This window comes from Panthera onca, chromosome D4, assembly GCF_046562875.1.
Source record: "Panthera onca isolate mPanOnc1 chromosome D4, mPanOnc1 haplotype 2, whole genome shotgun sequence".
NCBI lineage: Eukaryota > Metazoa > Chordata > Mammalia > Carnivora > Felidae > Panthera > Panthera onca.
The window spans coordinates 87426202-87446396 of record NC_138351.1 but is presented as its reverse complement, the minus strand read 5'-3'; the positions used below and the strand labels follow the sequence as shown (position 1 = coordinate 87446396).

General features: G+C 56.4%; 1 protein-coding gene across 23 annotated transcripts in view; it reads right to left on the bottom strand.

Moving 5' to 3' along the window:
* The window catches only part of DNM1 (dynamin 1), a 44162-nt gene that overhangs the window by 2078 nt on the left and 21889 nt on the right, over positions 1-20195 (bottom strand). For 6 of the 23 annotated variants that reach the window (XM_060608492.3, XM_060608493.3, XM_060608495.3 and 3 more), the window contains exons 11-21: positions 16249-16335; positions 12782-12852; positions 12523-12574; positions 12306-12317; positions 9807-9920; positions 6039-6148; positions 5196-5307; positions 4778-4789; positions 4240-4410; positions 2889-3130; positions 2306-2521 (exon numbers count right to left, since the gene is read on the bottom strand). In XM_060608492.3, the coding sequence (XP_060464475.1) occupies positions 2306-2521; positions 2889-3130; positions 4240-4410; positions 4778-4789; positions 5196-5307; positions 6039-6148; positions 9807-9920; positions 12306-12317; positions 12523-12574; positions 12782-12852; positions 16249-16335 (1199 nt within the window). Of the gene's footprint in view, positions 1-139; positions 177-1583; positions 1586-2301; positions 2522-2888; positions 3131-4239; positions 4411-4777; positions 4790-5195; positions 5308-6038; positions 6149-9806; positions 9921-12305; positions 12318-12522; positions 12575-12781; positions 12853-16248; positions 16336-20195 lie in introns of all 23 variants that reach the window. The other 17 variants (XM_060608501.3, XM_060608500.3, XM_060608502.3 and 14 more) reach the window with 8 other exon arrangements.

Below are 20195 nucleotides of genomic sequence, written 5' to 3'. Positions count from 1 at the left end.
AATAAGTCTGGAGCTGCAGAAGGGAGAGGGAGGGGAGCCTGGCTCTGAGGTCCCGGGTGCGCCCCCCAATGTGGAGCTGGTGCAGCGGGGGGCAGGCACACCGTTCATGCAGCAGGCAGAGAGGCATGTATGTACCTACCGTGGCTGACGCTCCTCAGGGGTCACTGATAGTGATTCTGAAAGACAGCACGAAATCAACATGGCAGTTCACACGCACGGACGGGGCAGGCCCGGGGGGGTGGGGTCACGCACACGCACACGCCCGGGCGTGCACACACATGCTGTGAGGCCCCATGGCCCCGCATGCGCACGCTGACACATGCCCACAAACAACACGCACACGTACACACCTCCCCCGCCTCCCGCTGCCCAGCACCCTCACTGGCCGGCACGTGCAGCACGGATCCGGGGCATGCAGCCACTCGGCACATTGAAGCACACGCGCGGGCTGAGTCACAACACAGAAGCTCGCCCGGACACAGGAGGCGTTTGCACCAGCTCCCTGCACACTCGTGCCTGGCGTGCTCAGAGGGCCACCTGCGATGCTCCGTAAGGGACAGGTCTTGCTTTCTCAGGGTCCAGCTGTCATTTCTCTGCCCAAGAACCTCCCAGGGCTCCCTAGTCCCCACAGCATTGAGCCTCAAGAAGACAAACTTCTGTGAACTTTTAAGGTTTTGCAGCCTGCCCCACTGTAGTCAGGGCAACCTTTTCTTATTCTTCCTCGTTCCGTCTGCACTCTCCTCTGGCCAGCGGCTCTCCTCAATGCATCCCCACTAAACCTTCGCCCACACCACCGCTCCATACCCAGATGCCCCTGACTTCTCACCACCTGAGTCTTAGCCCAGTCAGCCCCCGGACCTCCCCCATGTCAAGCTGTCTTGAAGCTTCCCAGACTGTTCTCTTCCCCGAGGCAGGGCCGTGACTTGCCAAGTGTTTCCTGTGTGTTGGCAAGACTGGAGTTAGAGCAGGTGTCAGATCTTCCTCTTCCCCTATGTCACACCTCAGCGCGCACCTGGGCGGGCCAAATTCCCTTAAGAATCTGAACACCGAGGGGAGTTAGCAAAGTGTTCCTACAGCCACATTTGCACTTCATGCGGCTTCTCTACAGTCACTGTCTCTCTCCCTCCATCTTCACGCCAACCCTGGGAGAAAGGCAGAATGTTAAATATCATGTGGTAGAAGGGACACTGAGGCCCCGGGAGGGAAAGTGACTTGCTTACAAGCACAGGGTTAACCAGAACCTCTGGGCTCCAGTCCAGCGCGCTTGACCATGCTGCCTGCTTTACCCATCTGCTTTGGTCATCAGAGCACCGTGGAAGCAAGTCCCATCTCTGCTTCATTTGGGGTTCATGGAAACTAGACCCATGAAGGCTAGGTCCTACCCTCCAGCCATCTGGAAACACAGGTGGATGCTATTGGTCTGATATGTTCTTCCTCAGAGAATGTGGCCAGTGGAAACACGGACTGAGCTATCAGAACGAGCTTCCTTGAAAAAGGGTCACGAATCAAGAAGGCAAAGCCGAGGGATGAAGTAGAATTCTTTTCCCTGGAAACCTCTGGGAACGGGGCAGCCTTTCACCCACTGCTGCCCCCCACCCACCATGTTGGTCCAGGCCAGGTAGGGGCAGGGGGAAAGAAGAAAGCCATTAGATTGCCCCGTCCCTCCCAGTCCCCTTTCCCAGCTGCTCGGCATCCTAGCCCCGTGCCTGAGTGCCATTCTTACACTCACACCCGTGTGCACGCCCACACACACACATCACACACACCTTGCTGGTCACAGTCACAGCCTGGCCTCTGTTGCTGTGGGCCAGAGGCCAGACACCCCCCTTGGGACAATTCAGAGTCAGGACTCAGAAGGGGGGCATCAGAGTAGCCCTGAGGGTAAGTGAACAAACTCCACATCTGGAGAAGATCTGAGTTCAAATCCCCAGACGTGAGGTGGGTCACTAGGGGCTGGAAGAGAGAAGTGGAGGACGGAATGGAGAATGGCGGAGAGCGAGGAGAAAGGAGGAGGTAGGCAACAGTGGGAGAGAGAAGTGAAAAGGGAGGGAAGCGCCATGCAAGTGCTGGAAAGAAGGGGGCAGGTGGGATGAGTCCCACGGCCCCCTCCGCAGAAACGACCACCTCCGGGACTCAGCGCTCCCTGGGGGGGGGGGCAGGCTCCGCCAGCCCTCGGCCACACCTCCCGTAGCTCCGGCACCCACGTCCGAAGCGCCCCGGATGGAGGGGGGTCGGCTCTGGCCCCACCTCCCTCCCGGCCACGCCCGCCCGGTGGTCTCTTCCGACGCTTTCAGCCCCTACTCACCTGGGGACCCCGGGCGGGGCGCGGTTGGGGCGCGAGGGCACCTGGGGGGGAGGACCGAAGGGGTCAGGGGAAGCCCCCGGCCTGGAGGGCACGGGGGGCGCCCCCCCCAGGGCGGACCCAGCAGGCGGAGGCCCAGGAGCAGGGCCCCGCGACCCGGGCCGGGCTGGGGGCACGGCGGGGGCTCGGCGCTGCGGAGTGGGGCTGGACGTGGGTGACCTGCGGGCGACAGGGTGCGGAAGACGAGGAAGGGAGAGATGAGCGGCTCCGCCCCACCCTGAGCCCCGCCCCCAGCCCCGTGCCGGTCACGCCCATGCGCGCAAGCCCCGCCCCGCCCCGCCCTACTCGTTCCCGGAGTTTAAGGCCCGCCTCCGGTGGCTCTAAAGTTCCGGCTCCACCCAGCCCCGCAGCCAGCGCTTCACGGCAAGCCCCGCCCCGCAACAAGCCCCGCCCATTTCTAAGCCCCGCCCCCTGCTCCAGGTGGGAGCCGCTCCGGCGACGCGGGCGCGCCACTGCCCGGTCCCGGCCCTCCTCCCGCGGGCCCCGGGCTGGGGGGCTTTGGGGCCGTGGGGGCCGGCCCTGGTACCTGCGTCCGGCCGGTACGCTCTGCACCTGCAGCCAGGAGTCGTCCACAGGCGGGGGCATGGGCGTGCTGACAGTGGTCGTGTTGATGTCGCCGATGATGCTGAGCGCCTCCTTCAGTGCGTGGTACATGCGCAGCATCTCGTCGCGCCGCTGCGCCTGCTCGGCCGACTCCTCCATCAGTGTGTTCTGGTCCCCGCACGAGTACAGGTTGGCCAGCAGCTCCGAGAAGATGAATTCCTTCGTCTGCGGGCGAGGAAGCGAAGAGAGGACAGGCTGGGCTCTGACGCCTGTGCCACGCTGACTGCGCCGTGGTGTGTGCGCTGGACTGAGAACTCGGGGCCGGGGGAGAGGGAAGTGTCCTGGCTTTGCCGCCACCCGAACCCGGAGATCTCCCCCGCCCGCCACTTCCCCGTCTCCGTCCTTGCTCTTTCCTCAGATAGTCCAGAGAGGAAAAGTGACCTGTTCAAAGTCATAGATTTGGGAGGGCTCCCAGGGCCTATCATGCAACCAGGACACCTAGTTGTGCAGCTTTTTTTCGGTCTCAGTTTCCCCATCTGTAAAATGGGGCATTTGCACCCTGTCCAAGGACTTGCATGCTCCACTGGGCCAAAATAAGGTGGATGACAGTTTAAATTTTCTGAGCCCTTGAGTGACAGGTGTAAATGTGTGTTTGGATTGGATGAAATGTGTCTGTGTGTGTAGGGGGTTGGGGGGGGTGGTTAATGTTCTCCTTAAACTCCGCAGGTGCTACCTGGCCCAGGCTCTGGGATAATTCATGGAGGGGCACTGAGGTTTTTTATGCCACAGGCCTGTGTCTTACTTACTCGTTCGTTATTCAGTGATGTGCTGAGCACCTACTATGTGCCAGGCACTGCGTTACTCTCTTTTTATCCCTTTAATTCTCAACTCTGTTATTATCCATATTTTACATACAAGGGAGCAGAGGCTCAGAGAGGGTAGTTTACTGAAAGTCCAACAGAATTTGTGGCAAAGCCAGGATTCAAACACAGTACTAATTCTCTGGCAGCCATGCTTTTTTTCACTAAGCCATGGAAGGTAGTGGTTCTCTGGGGTATGTATTTCAAAACACAGTCTGGGACTGCTCAAAAGATGTGATTCCTAGTCCCTTTTGGAAAACATTTAAGAACATTTGTAGTGACTTGGATATGTGAATCTACAAAATAATACAAGGAACTCACACTTTATTTCTTTTGGACAGCTCTGGCGTGGCCCTATACCTACCTCTCTAGACCTGGTCCCATGGGACTGGCCTGTGCCTCCCCTGGGCCAACCTGGCTGCTGCTTCCCTGGTCCCAAAAGAGCACCCACCGCCCACGAAGCGTTGCACCCACATTGTTGATCATGAGATGCATGATGGTCTTCGGCATGAGGTCCCTCACGGTCTTGTTAACGATGGCCATGTATGAGTCCACCAGGTTCCGGATGGTCTCCACCTGCCGCTCTAGCTGTGGGTCCATGGAGTGCATGAAGCTGTCCGAACCATTCTCCTCAGTCTCGCTGGCCTGCCATTGAGAATAGAGGGCATTAGGGTAGCTGGGCTCTCGCAGCCAGGTTCTAGGCACCCCCAGGGGCTTGGCCCCTCCCTCCAAGGGTGGCCTGGAACACTGAGGCGCAGAGAACAAATGGCCTGCACACAGATGCCAACTCCCCCAAACGCTCTGCATCTGGGCTCTGCCCAGTGCCTCTTAAGACCCCAGACCCTGTTCAGTCTTATCTCGGCTCTCAGTCTAGTGCCTAGAATTTGCCTCAGTTTCCCAGTCCATCGATTAGGAAAGGCTTTCCAAGGTCCCTTCCTGATTCCAAAGACCTGGCCGGAGCTGCGGCCAGGCTGGAGACACCTGGCTGAAGGCGAGGGAGGGGCACACTCACTTTCTCCTTGTCCTGGGAGGCCCACGCCAAAGCCACAGAGGTCACGCCACCAGCATTGCCACCGCCGCCGCCACCAGCAAGCAGAGCCGGAGCAGACACACACAGAGAGGAGAAGGGGAGTGAACTCAGGGCACCCTACCCCCACTCTAAAGCAACTCTAGACATCAGCGAAAGAGAGGAGGAAAGTGAAGTAGCCACAAGAAACCACCATTATATGCAGGGGATGCGCGAAATGCCAACGGGGCAGAGGAGGGGGCAGAGGAGGGTCACGTAAAACCAGCATTGGAGGACGGGAGGAAGGCTTAACTCTGATCCCGCCCCAGGACAGGTAGGGGGAGGATCTGTGCTGTTTCTGAGCCCATAAGGGCTGAGGCTGGTGACCCAGGTGGCTTGGCCCCCTCCCGGCACTACCACTCACCCCAACGCGCTCCGGATACACGCCAGCCCTCAGGAAGGAGGCCTTCCAGCTGTCCACCTCCTCCTGTGTCTCACAGGCCAGTTCCAGCTGCCGATAATCCTTGTAGACATTCCTGCAAGGGCAGGCAGGGAGGGGAAAAGGCATGAAACCCACTCACCCGGGTGGTTAAGGGCATGCATGGATGGGGGGGGGGGGCGGTCATCATGCCTGGGGTCCAGTCCTGGCTCTCTCACTTCCCAGCTGTGTGACCCTGGGCAATCCTCCTCTCTCCAAGCTTCAGTTTCCTTGTCTAGAAGATGGGTTAATAATGACTCCTACCGCCCTGGGTTACTGTCAGGATTCAGTGAAACCAGCAGTACGATGCTCTAAGAAAAAGGGGGACTGAGCCCCTCATAAGAGGGGCATCCCTGACCAGGCAGCCCCCAGTGGCTCCCTCCCTGGCCTTCTGGGAACCTCCCCGATGGCAACTGTACTGAACCCTCATCTCGAGGGAGGTGGAGCCCACAGGAGTCAGCCCTGGCTTGGGAGGGGAGAGACCCGGTATTGTCACGGACCCCACTGGACACTGAGCAACAAGAAGGGGACCGGGCCTGATGGGCTTTTCTTCGTCCCCAGTGCCCGGCAGAGTCTACGCAGAACAGGCACTAACCCACTAACCGAATGACTGGAAGGTGGTGGGGGGGTGGCGGAAGGGGGAAGGAGATTTTGATGTGAAGTCCAGCAGCGAGTAGGGACTGGGTAAATATCTGTCAAATGAATGACGTGCTGCGGGGCTCAGGGCAGGGTCCCTCCCCTCTCTGCCCAGTGAGGCTGGTTTGGGGCTTGCAGGGTCTGGGGACCCACCTCTGCTCAGTGTTAAAGAGGGCAAAGATGTGCTTGCTCGACATGAAACCTTTCTCCACATCCCGCAGCTTCAGGTTGTCCACGGAAAGCATGTATTTCTTCTCTTTCTCCTGCGGATAGACATGGGAGCAACGGTGAGGGGGGCCGCACCTCACGTCCGAAGAGCACTCTGTGCTGGGGGCGGGGGGCTGGGGCTGCGGACCCCCAGAGTGGCCCCGGGCTTCTGGGCGCCAGGGCCCCCCTGCACTGAACAGGTGCTGTCTGAAGAGAGCTGGAGCCCTGGGCCTGCTGAGCACCTCTGGTGCCCGATGACCTTCAAGCCGTTCCCAAGAGCGCAGGGTGGCAAGGCTGAGGGTGGGTCCCAGTCCCACCCCAAGCAAGCCCTGGATGCAGTCCAGGCCGGCCCCAGCCAGGGACCCCGCCCTCAAGGCCTCTCTCCCCGCCGGCCCGGCCAAAGGAGACCTGCTTCGGATAAGCTGCTGACTTCATTTCCTGACTGTGGAGACAGAGAGACAGAGAAGGGGGGGCCGCCGGCAGCCCCGGGGCCTTCAAAGGGCCGGCTCAGCCCACTCCCCCCAACCCACCCATGTGTTAGCAATCAGGCGCACGGCACAGACCCGGAGGTGGTACGCCCGTGTGTGCAACGTGTGTGTGGCCGTGTGCCTGTGCGAACGCACGCCGGCCCGAGCACGTACGCCGTCACCACCGTGTGTCAAGGCGGATGTGTGCAGGCTTTTGTAGATGCGGGCGGCAACTGTGAATACCTGTGTCGTATGGGGCATTTGCGTGCCCGTGGCCTGTTTAACAGGATTGGTTTGGCCGGAGCCCTCTGGGAGGAGTGACGTGTGTCTGTGGATGCGCATGTGGGCGCCAGGCCGGCGTGCACGCGCGTGTGTGCCTGCCACGGGCTGAGATCTGTCTGTAGGTTGCTATGTTCAAGGGAAGGCCCGGGGATCTGCGGACGAGATAGTCCAGGATGGGGCTCTGGGAGGAGGACAAGGGTTTCTGCTGCCGGCACCCCACTTGCCCACACTACAGGACCCATGCTGTGGCCGGGGGTGGGGTGTGGGGGGCGGGCGGGGATGTCTATGCGGGTCTCAGGGACTCAGGGCTTGGGCACGAGCCTCGACCAGGACCACGGGTCAGGGGCTGGGTTTAGGAGGACCCTGCTCCCAGTCCTGCCCACCTCCTTCTGCCCCCCCTCCCCGCCCCCTCCACCCGCCTGGCCCATCCAGCCACATAAAGCCTTCTTTATGCCAGGCGGGTGGCCAGGAGCCCCAGAGGGCGGCTGGGGGAGGAGAGGAGGAAGTTGCACACGCGGCCAGGGAACATCTGGAAGCGTTCGAGGGAGGCCCCGCCACCACCCGCCCGGCCGCCCTGCCTGCGCTCTGGGGTTGGACTCTAGGTAGGAGCGGCCTCCTCCCCCCACCCCTCCCTTCCTGCTGGCCGGCCCCCTCCCCAGGCCCCTCCTTCCCAGCCACAGCTCCCGCTCACCCCTGCCACGTCAAAGGAGGCAGAAGGGGAGTCGGGAGCAGAGAGGGGACCACGGGCTGGCTGGGCTGGGGCTGGGGGGCCTCGGATCTCCAGGAGATGGGGCCGAAGCTCCCACCCGACCGACAGACACTGCTGCCTGGATGGATCAGAGGACACCTCCACTCCGTCTACCCAGTGTTTAGACTATCTGTTCAGGACTCCCAAATTGTACAGTAGTCTGCACATTGGTTAGGCTGGGCTGGGTTAGACCCTCGGCACCGCCGCTGGAGAGCCGGACCGACCCCCACACGCCATCCCAGAACCGGAGTCTGGAGACCGGGCAGGGGACTGGGGGGGGGGGGGCGGGTTGGGAGGGATGCGGGGAGGAGGTGCAGAGGGAAGGGGGGGTACCCTGCTGTGAGACGGGATGGGGGTGCTGACGGGTGGCAGAGGAGGAAATGAGAAGCTGGGGGGTCAGCGAGGGCTGGGGGTTTGGGCAGCCGCCTGTCTGCCCAGAGGGCCACCCAAGTCCCAAAGGCCAGAGGGCTGGCGGCTGGGGTAGAGAGGGGGACAGATCACGCTCCTCACAGCCCAGACCACCTCCATGTCCCCCAGGTGTTCTAGTGCAAAACTCCGCTCACATCCAACACACACACACACACACACACACACACGAACTCAACGACTCGACACGCACACCCCCCACAACTCAGGCACATACCTTCCCACACCCAAACTAAAATCACACATCTGTGACTCCTGCACGTCTCACGCACACACACGTGCGCGCACATGCGCACCCTCACCATGGAACACCGGCCCTCTCCCATCCTTACGTCCCAAGTACATGCATATTGTTTCCCGTGCACACCCTCCCTCCTCAAGTCCATCTGCCACACACACGCACCTTCACTTATACACCGAGCACAGGCGCACACGCCCCGGAGTCAGACCTCGGGCACACACCGTCTGCCCCCAACCACACCTAGATGCTTACACCCCAAATGCTCTCCCACAACCCCCCCCCCCAACATCCACCAGCCTCGCACACCCCGCCTCCCGGCATTCGCTGCCCACCCCCACCCCGCCCACACCAACTCAGCACGGCTCCCACAGGCGACCCCACTCGAATGTGCACACAAAGCTCAATGAGACCCCGTCACGGGAGGACAGGGCCCCTCTTGGATACATTTCCCTGCAGTATAGCCCTCAGCCCCAGGTCACACGGTCCCCTGGCCCCGTGTGAGGAGCCCAACATAAGGGCACCAGGAGTTCTGGGGCCAGCGGTCAGCACCCCCGGCCCACGAGGGGTCTAGGCAGCCTGCCTGAGCGACAGAGCAGGAAGCGACCCCCCCCCCCCCACCTCGTCACGCCACCTCACACTCCCTCCCTTCCAGGGGCCCCATGCTCCGGGAGAGGCCAGCGTTGGGGTAATGAGGTCCAGATGGCTTGGCGCCCCAGCCAGTGACGACAGAGGGCCCGGCCCAAGATGGGGTGGGGGGGGGCTTGCCCGGGATGACTTGGAAGGGGCGGGGATCAAGGAGGGGGCTCGGAGACCAAAATCACAGCCCCCACCCCAGCCCCACTCCCCCACCGAGAGCGCCCTCTCCTCTAAAAGCTTCCTCAGGAAGAGGGTCCCCTCCCCCACTCTGTGGCCAGCTGGAGTTCATTACTACAAGCCCCCCCCCCCCCCGCCCCCAGCCCTCCCTATTCTCTCTGGTCACCTCTGGAATCCAGATGTGGAAGCCAAATAGACTCATTCTTAAAGGAGACCAGCAGCAGGGGAGGGAGACGGCAGGGGCTCTGTCTGCCCCTGTGGGCAAGGAGGGGTTTTCCGTGGCTCCTCTACAGGGCCCCATCACTCCTGGTCCTTCAGCCTCGAGGCATCTGGGGCACCTCCTTTGCACCGACAGGGTCTGGGGGACTGGGGTGCAGGGGTTAACAGGGCGTCTGGCAGCTGGACGTGTGTGTGTCATAGGCCTGTGGGGGCCACGGGGGAGGCGGCGCGCCCTTGGAGCAGGAAAACAGGAAGGCCACAGGGCTGGTGGGGTCAGGGGGGTGCCCAGCACCCCTGCCCACTCTCTCCAGGGCGCTGAGCCCCAGGCTCCCCGATCCTGATAAGCCATCTTCTCTGTCCAGCCTGGATGAGCTCCCGGGATTGCCTGGATTTTTGCAGCCCAAGTCCATCCAAGGGTCTTTGATGGGATTAAAAAAAACCCGTTTGTTGGGTGGTTCGGTCTACTCCTAGCCCAGGGTGTCTGAGCCTCACCCCCTGACCAGCGGCTCTTTCCTTACCTCGTCATCCTTATACCAGGACAGATTCTCGGCCGTCAGCACAAACCAGTACTCCTTGGAGCCCCCCTTCATGATGCCAATGTTGTTGATGGTCAGCCAGCCCTTCCGGATGACCTGGAGGGTGAGAGGGTGGGAGGTCAGTGGGCAGAGGCCCGGATTCCCTGCGGAGGATGGGGTAGGCAAAGAGAGGTGCTCAAAAGCCCGCCCCTCTTCTAGCTCTTGGAGGCCTGGCCGGTCAGAGCAGGCCAGACCTGCTCTGGTTTGAACCACAAGTGAACAGACTGGAAGAAGCAGGAAGGCAGAGGTCGGGTTGGGATAAAGAGCCTTTTGATAGTTAGAGCCACCTGAGTAGGGGACTGGTAGCCTTCGTAGGGGATGAGCTCCCCACTGCTCAAAGTGTGGAGTCGAGTTGAGGTGGCCAACTGGGCCACACGATTCTGAAGGTCTTTTCAGCTTGAGATGCACCTTATTGTAAGACTTGTTTCTGACCTCAGGGACTTCGCACATGCTGCTGTCGCCTCTGCCTAGAACGCACTTCCCCTCCTGTTTGCCTGTCAAATTCCTATGCACCCCTCCCCCCACCCCCTACCCCAGCCCAGGCATCAGCTCAGGAGTCACATTCTCAGGTGGGCCCTCCCTGGCCCCCAGTAGGAGTCAGGACCCCCACTATAGTCTTGTTGTCCTTTATCACTCCTTTCTGTGACAATGGCTGAGATTCAAAATTTGTGTGTGTGTGTGTGTGTGTGTGAGAGAGAGAGAGAGAGAGAGAGAGAGAGAGAGAGATTATCTGTTGATGCCTGTCTTGCTAAATTGTGAGCCCTCTAAAAGCTCACTGGAATATCCCAGCACCTTGCAGTGTGCTTGGCAGGCAGAAAGTGATCAATAAACATCTGTGACATGAACACATGAATGCAACAGAAGTAGGGTTCTCGGGGTCTCTGGCCCCAGGCTCTGGACAGGAGTGGGGTGTTGGGGAGTGGGAGCAAGGGGAGGGGCTGAGCACGAACTGAACAGGCCCCTTTGTCCCTGGGGAGCCCAGAGTAACAGGCAAAGGTCTCTTTTCATTGTAGGAAGCTGCTGTCCCCAAGACCATCCTGTGCCATCACCGCAGACCAGGGCCTGCAGATTCTACTCCAAGATCAAGGCCACTAAGTAGACCCTAGCGGTGGGCCATCCTGAGCGTGAGGAAGCTTCTTCTGCTCCATCCCCTGGCCCTGACCTCCCTGGCTTTTCTGAGCATCCAGAGAAGACAAGAGGAGCCTGGGGCTCGCAGGAAAGCCATCGGGGGTCAGGCCCGCTTCCGAGGCCCCCAAAACCCTCCTGGAGCCTTCCTTGACCCTCTCTGGCTTCCCCAAGAACCTTGCAGAGAACCCAAGTCACGCAGTGGATCAGTAGTGGCGTAGCTGTCTTAGCCTTTAACAGAAACAAGAGAGCCAGGTGCCCCATGATCCTTCTCCCACCCTGTCCCGGTTCGGTGAGGATCCCCTCAGTGTCTCGTCACTGTCTTCGGAATTGAGTCCAAATGCCACGCCCCGGCACTCCATACCCCAGGATCTGACCAGCAGACCTTGTCATGCTACTTCCTGCTGACTTGCAGCCTTCGTCCTCCCTCGGCCACCCCCAGCTCTGCCAAACCTCCTTCCAGAGCCCCTGCACCAGAGACCTCCTGCTCTTCCAGCTCCCACCCTGCCTGGGTCCTGACTGCAGGCTCAGGTCTCCAAGGGGCAGGACCAAGGTCTGACTCCTGTCCAGGGACCAGCACAGCGTAGACGCCACCGAGCGTTTGCTGAACTGAATTGCCCTGGGATATTACATTCATCAGTGCCTTCATTCTAGTGAGCACCTACTGTGTGCCAGGCCCTGGGCTGAGGGCTGAGAATGTGCTGGTGGACAAGAGAGACCCGGCCCTTTCCCTCATGGGGTTTGAGAAGGAACTAGATATGAAGCCAATAATCACACAAACACCTAGATTATTGTAAAGAAACTATGGCCTCTGGAAAATTCCAGATTATGGCTTGTGTGTACAGGTGAGGATGAGAAGTGGTGCTTCAGCAGAGATCTGAAGGGCAGAAGAAGGCAAAGAGGGACATGTTTCTTGATATTTCACTCATCTCTTTACTCAACTCTCTGGGAGAGATGGTTACCTTAAAAATAGATTTCTCTTTCATCCATCCATCCATCCATCCATCCATCCAACAGATATTTAAGGAGCACCTAATGATTGCCAGGCCCCCACCAGCCATTTTCACTACCCAGCCCACATGATCTACCTCTGACTGAAGTAGATACTTAGCTCATGCACGCTGATGGGTAGGCTGATGGGCTCTGTGTATGGCTAAGCCTTGCCTCTGGACTGAGATCGTGTGTGGACACCCATGTGCTGGTGTGTGCAAGCAGCTCAGGCCAGGGTGCCCTTTCCCCCACCGTGTGTCCCCACTACAAATGGGCCCCCTCCTCCCCCTCACTACATAAGCCAAGAGCCCCAGTCCTGGTACTCACCAGAATCTCATCCTGCAAAGAGGTAACCATAGCAACCACGAGAAGCATCGGGAGAGAGGAGAGAGGGTTACTGAGGCAGAGTGGGAGGCTTGTGGCTGGCAGCTGACAGGCTCCCTGGCCCCTGTGAGACCCTTCCCCTCGGGGGAGGGGACTCTCAGAGCTTGGCGTCCGTCCGGCACCCTCCATCCTTCCGGCTGGGGCACTGGGGTTCACTCACCTGGTTCCCTGAAGCCTTCTTCTTGTTCATCTGGTTGCTCCTCTGCTGAGCACTAATAGGGAGCGAAGGAAGAGTCTCAGAACTTCTCTCAAGAGGCCTTGCTTCAATGCCACTACCCAGTGGGCACCATGCTCAGAGGGTCAGCCCAGCAGGCCTGTGTCCTATACATGCATGCATGCGCGCGCGCACACACACACACACACGCACACGCACACACACTCACGGGAGCTGTCACCTTCTCCGCCTAGGGAGCACTCACTTGGCAAAGCCTATGAAGTCCTCATGATTGGTATTCATGTAAGCCAACTCAATATCGATGAGAAGCATAACCTTTGAGGATACACACGTCAGCAGGCAAGGGGAAAAAGTATGGCAAAGTTTTAAAATGCATGAAAAGCTGGAAGAAATATACTTATGGCACCTATAGAATCCATAATAAATCAATCAACACATCAGTAATAGTATCCATAATAAATAAAAGAGTTCCTACAAGTCAATAAGTGAAAGGCAGACAAGAAACACAAATCAAAAATAGTCAGAGAACATGATTGCATAATTCATAGAAGAAACGCATATAATCAATAAGGATGTGTAGAAAAAAAAGCTCACCCTCATTAATAAAGAAATGTAAATGAAAACAATGAGATCCTTTCATAATCTATCAAATGAAAAATAAATATTGATAGTGACCGGTGTGGACACACTGTGGGGAGACAGATTCTCATACACTGTTGGTGGGAGTGTAAATTAGCATCACCTTCTTGGAGGGTAATTTGGAAATATTTAACAATATTAACATGCACATATTCATTTCTAGAAATCTATTTATCTATCTACCTAGCTGGTATCTATCTGGTAGGTAAGCTCATCGAGTGAGCAAGCTATGTATCCCAGGGTGTTCAGTGTGGTGTGGTTGGTAATAGTGAAAAATTGGAAACAAGCCAATGGCCATAAGAAAGTGAAATCAATTATGGTCGCCTCTAAGCAATAAAGCACTCTACAGCTGTTCAAAAGAACGAGGACAGGAGTGCCTGGGTGGTGCAATCGGTTAAACATCCGACTCTTGATCTCGGCTCCGGTCACGATCTCGCAGTTCGTGAGTTCGAGTCCCACTTCGGGCTCTGCGCTGATGGTGCAAAGCCTACTTGGGATTCTGTCTCTCCTTCTCTCTGCCCCTCCCCTGCTTGTGCGCTCTCTCTCTCAAAATAAATAAATAAACTTCTAAAAACTTAAAAAAAAAAAAAAGAATGAGGACAATTTCTAAGTTCTGGCACGGGAAGATCCCCTTTGCAAATAATGAGGACTAATGGGATTCAGAACTGAGTCACGATCAGAGTGACATTTTTTTTTTAAGAGGAAAGTGGAAAAAATAAAATTTGTTTAAATGTTTATTTATTTTTGAGAGAGGGAGAGACAGCAAGAGCGGGGGAGAGGCACAGAGGGAGGGAGACAGAGGATCCGAAGTGGGCCCTTTGCTGTCAGCACAGAGCCTGACGCGGGGCTCGAACCCACAAACCGTGAGACCGTGACCTGAGCCGGAGCCGGCCGCTTAACCGACTGAGCCACCCAGGCGCCCCCAGAGTGACATTCCTGATCCACACTGCCGGGTTTTGACCCAAGCCCCACTGCTCCCTGTAATAAGCCTGTGCTCACTGAGCCTCAAGTTCCACAGATGAAGTGTTTCTGCCTCACAGGAGTGGTGAGGACACATGAAATGAGGCAGATCACATGTCTGACATGTAACGGGGGCTCCACAGATGTCAGCCACTACAATTATCGTTAGAGAAAAAAGGCAAGACACACAGCAGGGCTGTGGTTACGGAAGATTAAGATGGAATCTGGAATCTGGATGTGCCTAGAAAAAAAAAAAAAAATGCCTGGGCCTGGAAGGGAACACATCAAACTGTGCGTGATGGTTATTTTGTGGGAGGAGCTGGGGGCAGGGAAGAGTCAATGAAGGAACACTTACTTGTAATTTGATTGCTTTTATACTGACTGAATATTTTGTTAAGTATTTATCACTTTTGAAATGAAAGAGATCTGTAAGGATTCAAAAACACCACATCCAAACAAAGACGTCGACAGCACCATCACGGAGAAGGGCTGGGAACTGGGAGCCAGAGGTAGGTATAGACAGAAGGATGGACAAGCAAGGAGGACTCGCCTGTGAGCTTCGTGAGGGCCGTGAGGGAGCCTGCTCATCTCTGCTCCTCTGGCTCAGAGGCGACATTCAGGGACCATGTTTGTGATTGAATGAATCAATGAATGAATGAATGAACAGGGACCATGTTTGTGACTGAATGAATCAGTGAATGAATGAATGAATGAGTACTTGATAAATGACTACATAAATGGAAGAGGGGGTGGCTATGACAGGTATATGGTGACCCGGAGAAGTAGAAAATAGAGAGAGACGCCCCAAGAGAGATGACGAGAGGACAGACTGTCAGAAGGTTGAGGAGGAGACAGTGGAAATGCCAGATGGCACAGCTCCAGTAAATAGTATGGAAATAGTATGGAAATAGTATGGAAATAAATAGTATGGAAAACAGTATGGCGGCTCCTCAAAAAGTTAAATACAGAATTACCAAATGATTCGGCAATCCCACTTCTGGGTGTATGCCCCAGAGAACTGGAAGGGGGTCTCAAAGAGACATTTGCACACTAATGTTTATAGAAGCATTATTCATAAGAGCCAAAAGGTGGAAACAGCCCAAATGGATAAACACTATGTGGCATATGCCTTAAAAGGCTTTACAAGGATGGAAATTCTGACACCCGCTACAACACGGATGAACCCTGAAGAAATTGTGCTAAGTAAAATAAGCCCGACACAAAAGGACAATTGTTGGGGGGCCGGGGCGGCTCGGTCAGTTAAGCGTCTGACTCTTGGTTTCGGCTCAGGTCATCATCTCACGGTTCGTGAGATCGAGCCCCACGTCAGACTGCGCTGGCCGCTCAGAGCCTGCTTGGAGTTCTCTCTCTCTCCCTCTCTGCCCTTCCCTGTTCACACGCCCTCTCTCTTATCTCCCTCTTGTTCTCAAAAATAAATAAACTTAAAAAAAAAAAAAGGAAACAGAATTAAAAAAAACAAACAGGACAGTTGTCAGCTTCCACCTAGAGCAAATTCATAGACACACAAAGTAGAAAGATGGTTGCCAGGGGCTGGTGGGGAGCAGGGGACGGGGAGTCCCTGTTTAATGAGGTTCAGTTTGGGCAGATGAAAAAGTTCTGGAGACAGATGGTGCTGATGGCTGCGTGACACTGTGAATGTGCTTAAGGCCAGTGAACTGCATGCTTAAAAATGGTTAAAATAGTAAATTTCATGTTATATATATTTTACCACAATAAAAAAGAGAAGCAGAGGGGAGCCTGGTGGCTCAGTGGGTTAAGCATCCGACTTCGGCTCACGTCATGATCTCATGGCTCCTGAGTCTGTGAGTTCGAGCCCCGCGCATCGGGCTCTGTGCTGACAGCTCAGAGCCTGGAGCCTGCTTCCGATAATGTGTCCCTCTCTCGTTCTGCCCCTCCCCCTCTCACGCTCTGTCTCTCTGTCTCTCTCTCTCTCAAGATTAAATAAACATTATTATTTTTTTTTTTTAAAGAGAGAAGCAGAGAGTAGAGGCGAGAAAGTGTAAGGGAGATGGAGACAGAAGAGACAAAATGGGAAGGAGGAGGAGAGCCCGGGGTGGGGAGGGGGAGAGGTGGGGGGCAGGAGGGACTCACCTGCTCCTTGGTGCGACCCTCGCGCTCCCGGATGTGGGTGGTCACGATGCGCTCCATCTCCTCCCGCAGGCGGGGGTACTGCTGGAGCTGGGGAAGGGCGGGAGGGGAGAGAGCCACGTACACAGGGGGCACCGGCGGGGGGCACCCCCACCCCACCAGAATCCAGGGATCCAGGGGCGTGGGGTGGGAGGCACACACAGAATGCCCGAGATGAGGGGAAGAGAGGCCTGGGGTCCCAGGAAGCTGAAGGCACCAAGCCACGGCCACCCTTTCCCCCAAGTGTAGGATCCAAATGGCAATTCAAAGGTCTTTCTGGTTTCAGGCCCTCTTCACTGGCCTACTTGGGCATCTTCCGGGGGAGGGCAGTTCCCAAGGGCGGAAATGCCACGGGGCTCAGCCTCCTCGGCCACCTTGGTGGCAGCCATCTTGGATTGAGGATTGGATTGAGGCCTTTGTTTGGGGGACCGTTAGCTCCCAAAGCTTTCGCTGACCCTTGGGGCTACTCCTTGTCCTCCCAGAAGCTTGGAGGAATCAGGTGGAATCAGGAGTCGGGTGGAATCAGGCAGAGAACAGCCTCGAGATTCCTATCCGGGAAGAGTCTGGGGAGGGCAGGGCCCAAGGTGCCAGCTGGCCTCCTGAGTCAGGCTGGGGACAGGCAGTGGCCCTGTCAGAGCTGAGGGAGGGGCCAGGGGAAACAAGCAGGCACATACCGGACATGCAGGAGCCCCAGGCAGGACATGCGAGGGCACAGGGTGGGCGGCATGCGGAGTGGGGTGCCAGCAGCATGAGCAGTACCCCGCGGGGGCCTGACTGGGCCCCGGGCCCTCTTGGTAGGATCCACCCAGTTTTGCCTCCCTTTGCATGCCCCTGCCTGGCACCATCATCCCCAGCGGTGTCCGACCAGCTCTGAGCTGGCCAGGCGACCGACCGGTCTCTACCCCACTGCTTTGGGGTAGGAGCTCAGCAGCACCCATTTCCCTCCGGTTTTTATCAACTGAGGACGAAGGGGAAGTTGCTCCAAACCTTTCTCTCTCTGCCTGTGAACTCTGCCCTCAGCTCAGCCCGGCTCTGGACAAAGCCCAGGCTGCTTCATTCTCCTTCAAGACTGTTGGCTGCCACCTCCTCCAGAAAGCCTGCCCTGACCACCCCAAGAGCTGGGTTAGGGGCTTCTCTGTGGCCCCCCCCACCCCATCAACAGGATTGTGGCTGCCCTGAGGGCAGGGGCAGGGCCAGGCACAAGGCTGGGGCTCAAAGAGGGCACGTTGAAGGAAAGACAGAATGAATGAAGGATGGATGTCTTTGCCCTCCTTGCCAGGGTGAGTGGACGCCAGTTCCTCTGGCTCATGGTCAAGCTCCTCCTCGGGGAGGGGGCCTCGCTGAGCTGATGATGGGGAACCCACCCACAGGAACCTCGAGTCCCACTGGCCTGCCCTCCCCACTTGGTGGTCACGTGGGACCCAGGTAGGGCCAACCTCAAACCAGTCCTGTCCCTCTTCCCATGCCTGGGTCAGGCCCCTCAGGTGGATCCTCCTACGTGGGAAGAGACCTGGAGGTTAGCGTGCCTGGGTCGCAGGTAGTGATTCTAAGGGCAAGATGGAGGCTGAGAAGATGGGGCGGGGGGGGGCACGGGGAGAGGCAAGAGGATGGGGAAGAAAGTGGCACCCTGGATGCCCAGGAGAGGTAGACATGAGAGACGGGACATTGCCCCCTCCACCCTCGGCCATCCCATGCCTATGCCAAGGTGCAGCTGACGTGGCCAAGCACAGGGGACCTTGGGGAGAGGTGGCCTGAGACCTGGGGCTTCAAAACAAACGCTGGCTGGACGGGCCTGGTGGGTCCGCTGCCCCACGAGGCCCAAGGAGGGGCTCCTACTCCTCCTCGAAGTCTCCAACTTGGGGCAGAGATTCAGGACTGAGTCACCACCAGCAGAAGGCTTCCTCTGAGGTGGTCCCAAGTGCTCCCTCCCAGGGTGGGGCTGTGGCAGGGGTGTGGGGGGAGAGGGGGGAGGGCCGAGGGAGCAATTTGCCAAAGACCATGACCAGTTCTCCCACCAACCGCCTGGACGTTACATTTGTCAAGTTTTCCACGTGTCACACAGGACAGGGCAGCCTCAGCCTCTTTGAGAAGTTCTGTTCCCTTTGAGCATCTTTTTCCATTCTGGCTGCCTCTGAGCATTTCCAGGACTTTTAGCCAGTTTTTAAAATGGAACATTTCTCTCTCAGTCCTTGGCTGAGGGAGCGGGGCGGTCAGTTTGGAGCCCACGAGTTCGTGGCCAAGGACACAGGCCCTGGAGCCACATGACTCTCGTTTCAAAGCCAGCCCCTGCCCTGCCGACTGTCCTTAAAAAAGTGACTGCAACCTCTCCGAGCCTTGGCTTCTCCACACGTAAAATGGGGTAGTAACAGCACCTTCCCTTTTGGCGTTGTTGAGAGGATTGGGCAGTACGTCCCACGTGTGACATTAAACTTTAGATTTTATCCAGAGAGGAAAGTTGCAGTCCCAGCAGGTCTGGGAATAGTTAAGAGCTGACTATTTAGAAGCCTCTGTCACGGGGGGGCCTTGCTAAACTTCTAGAAGACTTGGGGAGGAAAAAAATAGACGAAGATGGGTGTATTTTGCCGTGTAAAGAAAAGAGATCATTACTACTCATTAAATAAATCAAAAGGCAAAATTATTTTTTAGAAATAATTTATGGGGCACCTGGGTGGTTCAGTCGATTGAGCGTCCAACTCTTGGTTTCAGCTCAGGTCATGATCTCACGGTTCGTGGGATCCAGCCCGGTGTAGGGCTCTGTGCTGACAGTGTGGAGCCTGCTTGGGATTCCCTCTCTCCCTCTCTCTCTCTCTGTCCCTCCCCCACTCGCTCTTTCTCTCTCAAAATAAATAAACTTTAGAAAGAAATAATTTATAAGGTTTCCCCTTTAAAGTTTTTGTTGATCCATATTCCTCCTGACAAAAATCTACAGACTCACTGTAAGACTAAATTTTTCAGAGTGGAAATGGGAAAGTTCCCATTTTTCCTTGCCTGCTCTTAAAGTAACAGTTAGCAATTTGGTGACTGTGCCTTTGGAATTTTGTTATTTATATATATTATTTCCTCCCCCCAAATATTATACATTGTCTTCTGAAACCTGCTTTTTCCCCCGACAGTACACTGTAGAGGGACATGTGAATGGAAATAAATACGCCTGCCCTTCCAACATATGGTCTGCCGTTGACTGGGTGATACTTTACATAATCGATCGCCTCTTGGTGGACATCTGGGTTGTTTCCAAAATTTTACCATATACGATAATTACTGCTTTCTTTTGGAATGCAATTCAGCAGAGTGTTTCACAGTTTTTAATTAAAAAAAATTTTTTTAATGCTTATTATTTTTGAGAGAGAGAGACAGAGACAGAGAGCAAGCAGGGGAGGGGCAGAGAGAGAGGGAGACACAGGATCGGAGGCAGGCTCCAGGTTCTGAGCTGCCAGCACAGAGCCTGATGCGGGGCTCAAACTCACAGACTACGATATCATGACCTGAGCTGAAGTCAGCCGCTTAACCGACTGAGCCACCCAGGCGCCCCATTTCACAGTTTTTAAATGTTTGTATCTAGTAATCCATCTTCTAGGGATCTATCCTAAGGAAAAAATCCTAAAGAAAAAATCCTAAAAAATCCTAAAGACATTTGAACAGATAAAAGATGTTGAGGGGCGCCTGGCTGGCTCAGTTGGTGGAGCCTGCGACACTTGATCTCAGGATTGTGGGTGTAGAGCTTACTTAAAAAAGGAGGGGGGGGGAGGTGCCTCGGTGGCTCAGTCGGTTGGGCATCCGACCTCAGCTCAGGTCATGATCTCGCAGTTCACGAGTTCAAGCCTGGTGTTGGGCTCTGTGCCGACAGCTCAGAGCCTGGAGCCTGCTTCAGATTCTTGTCTCCCTCTCTGCCCCTCCCCTGCTCACACTCT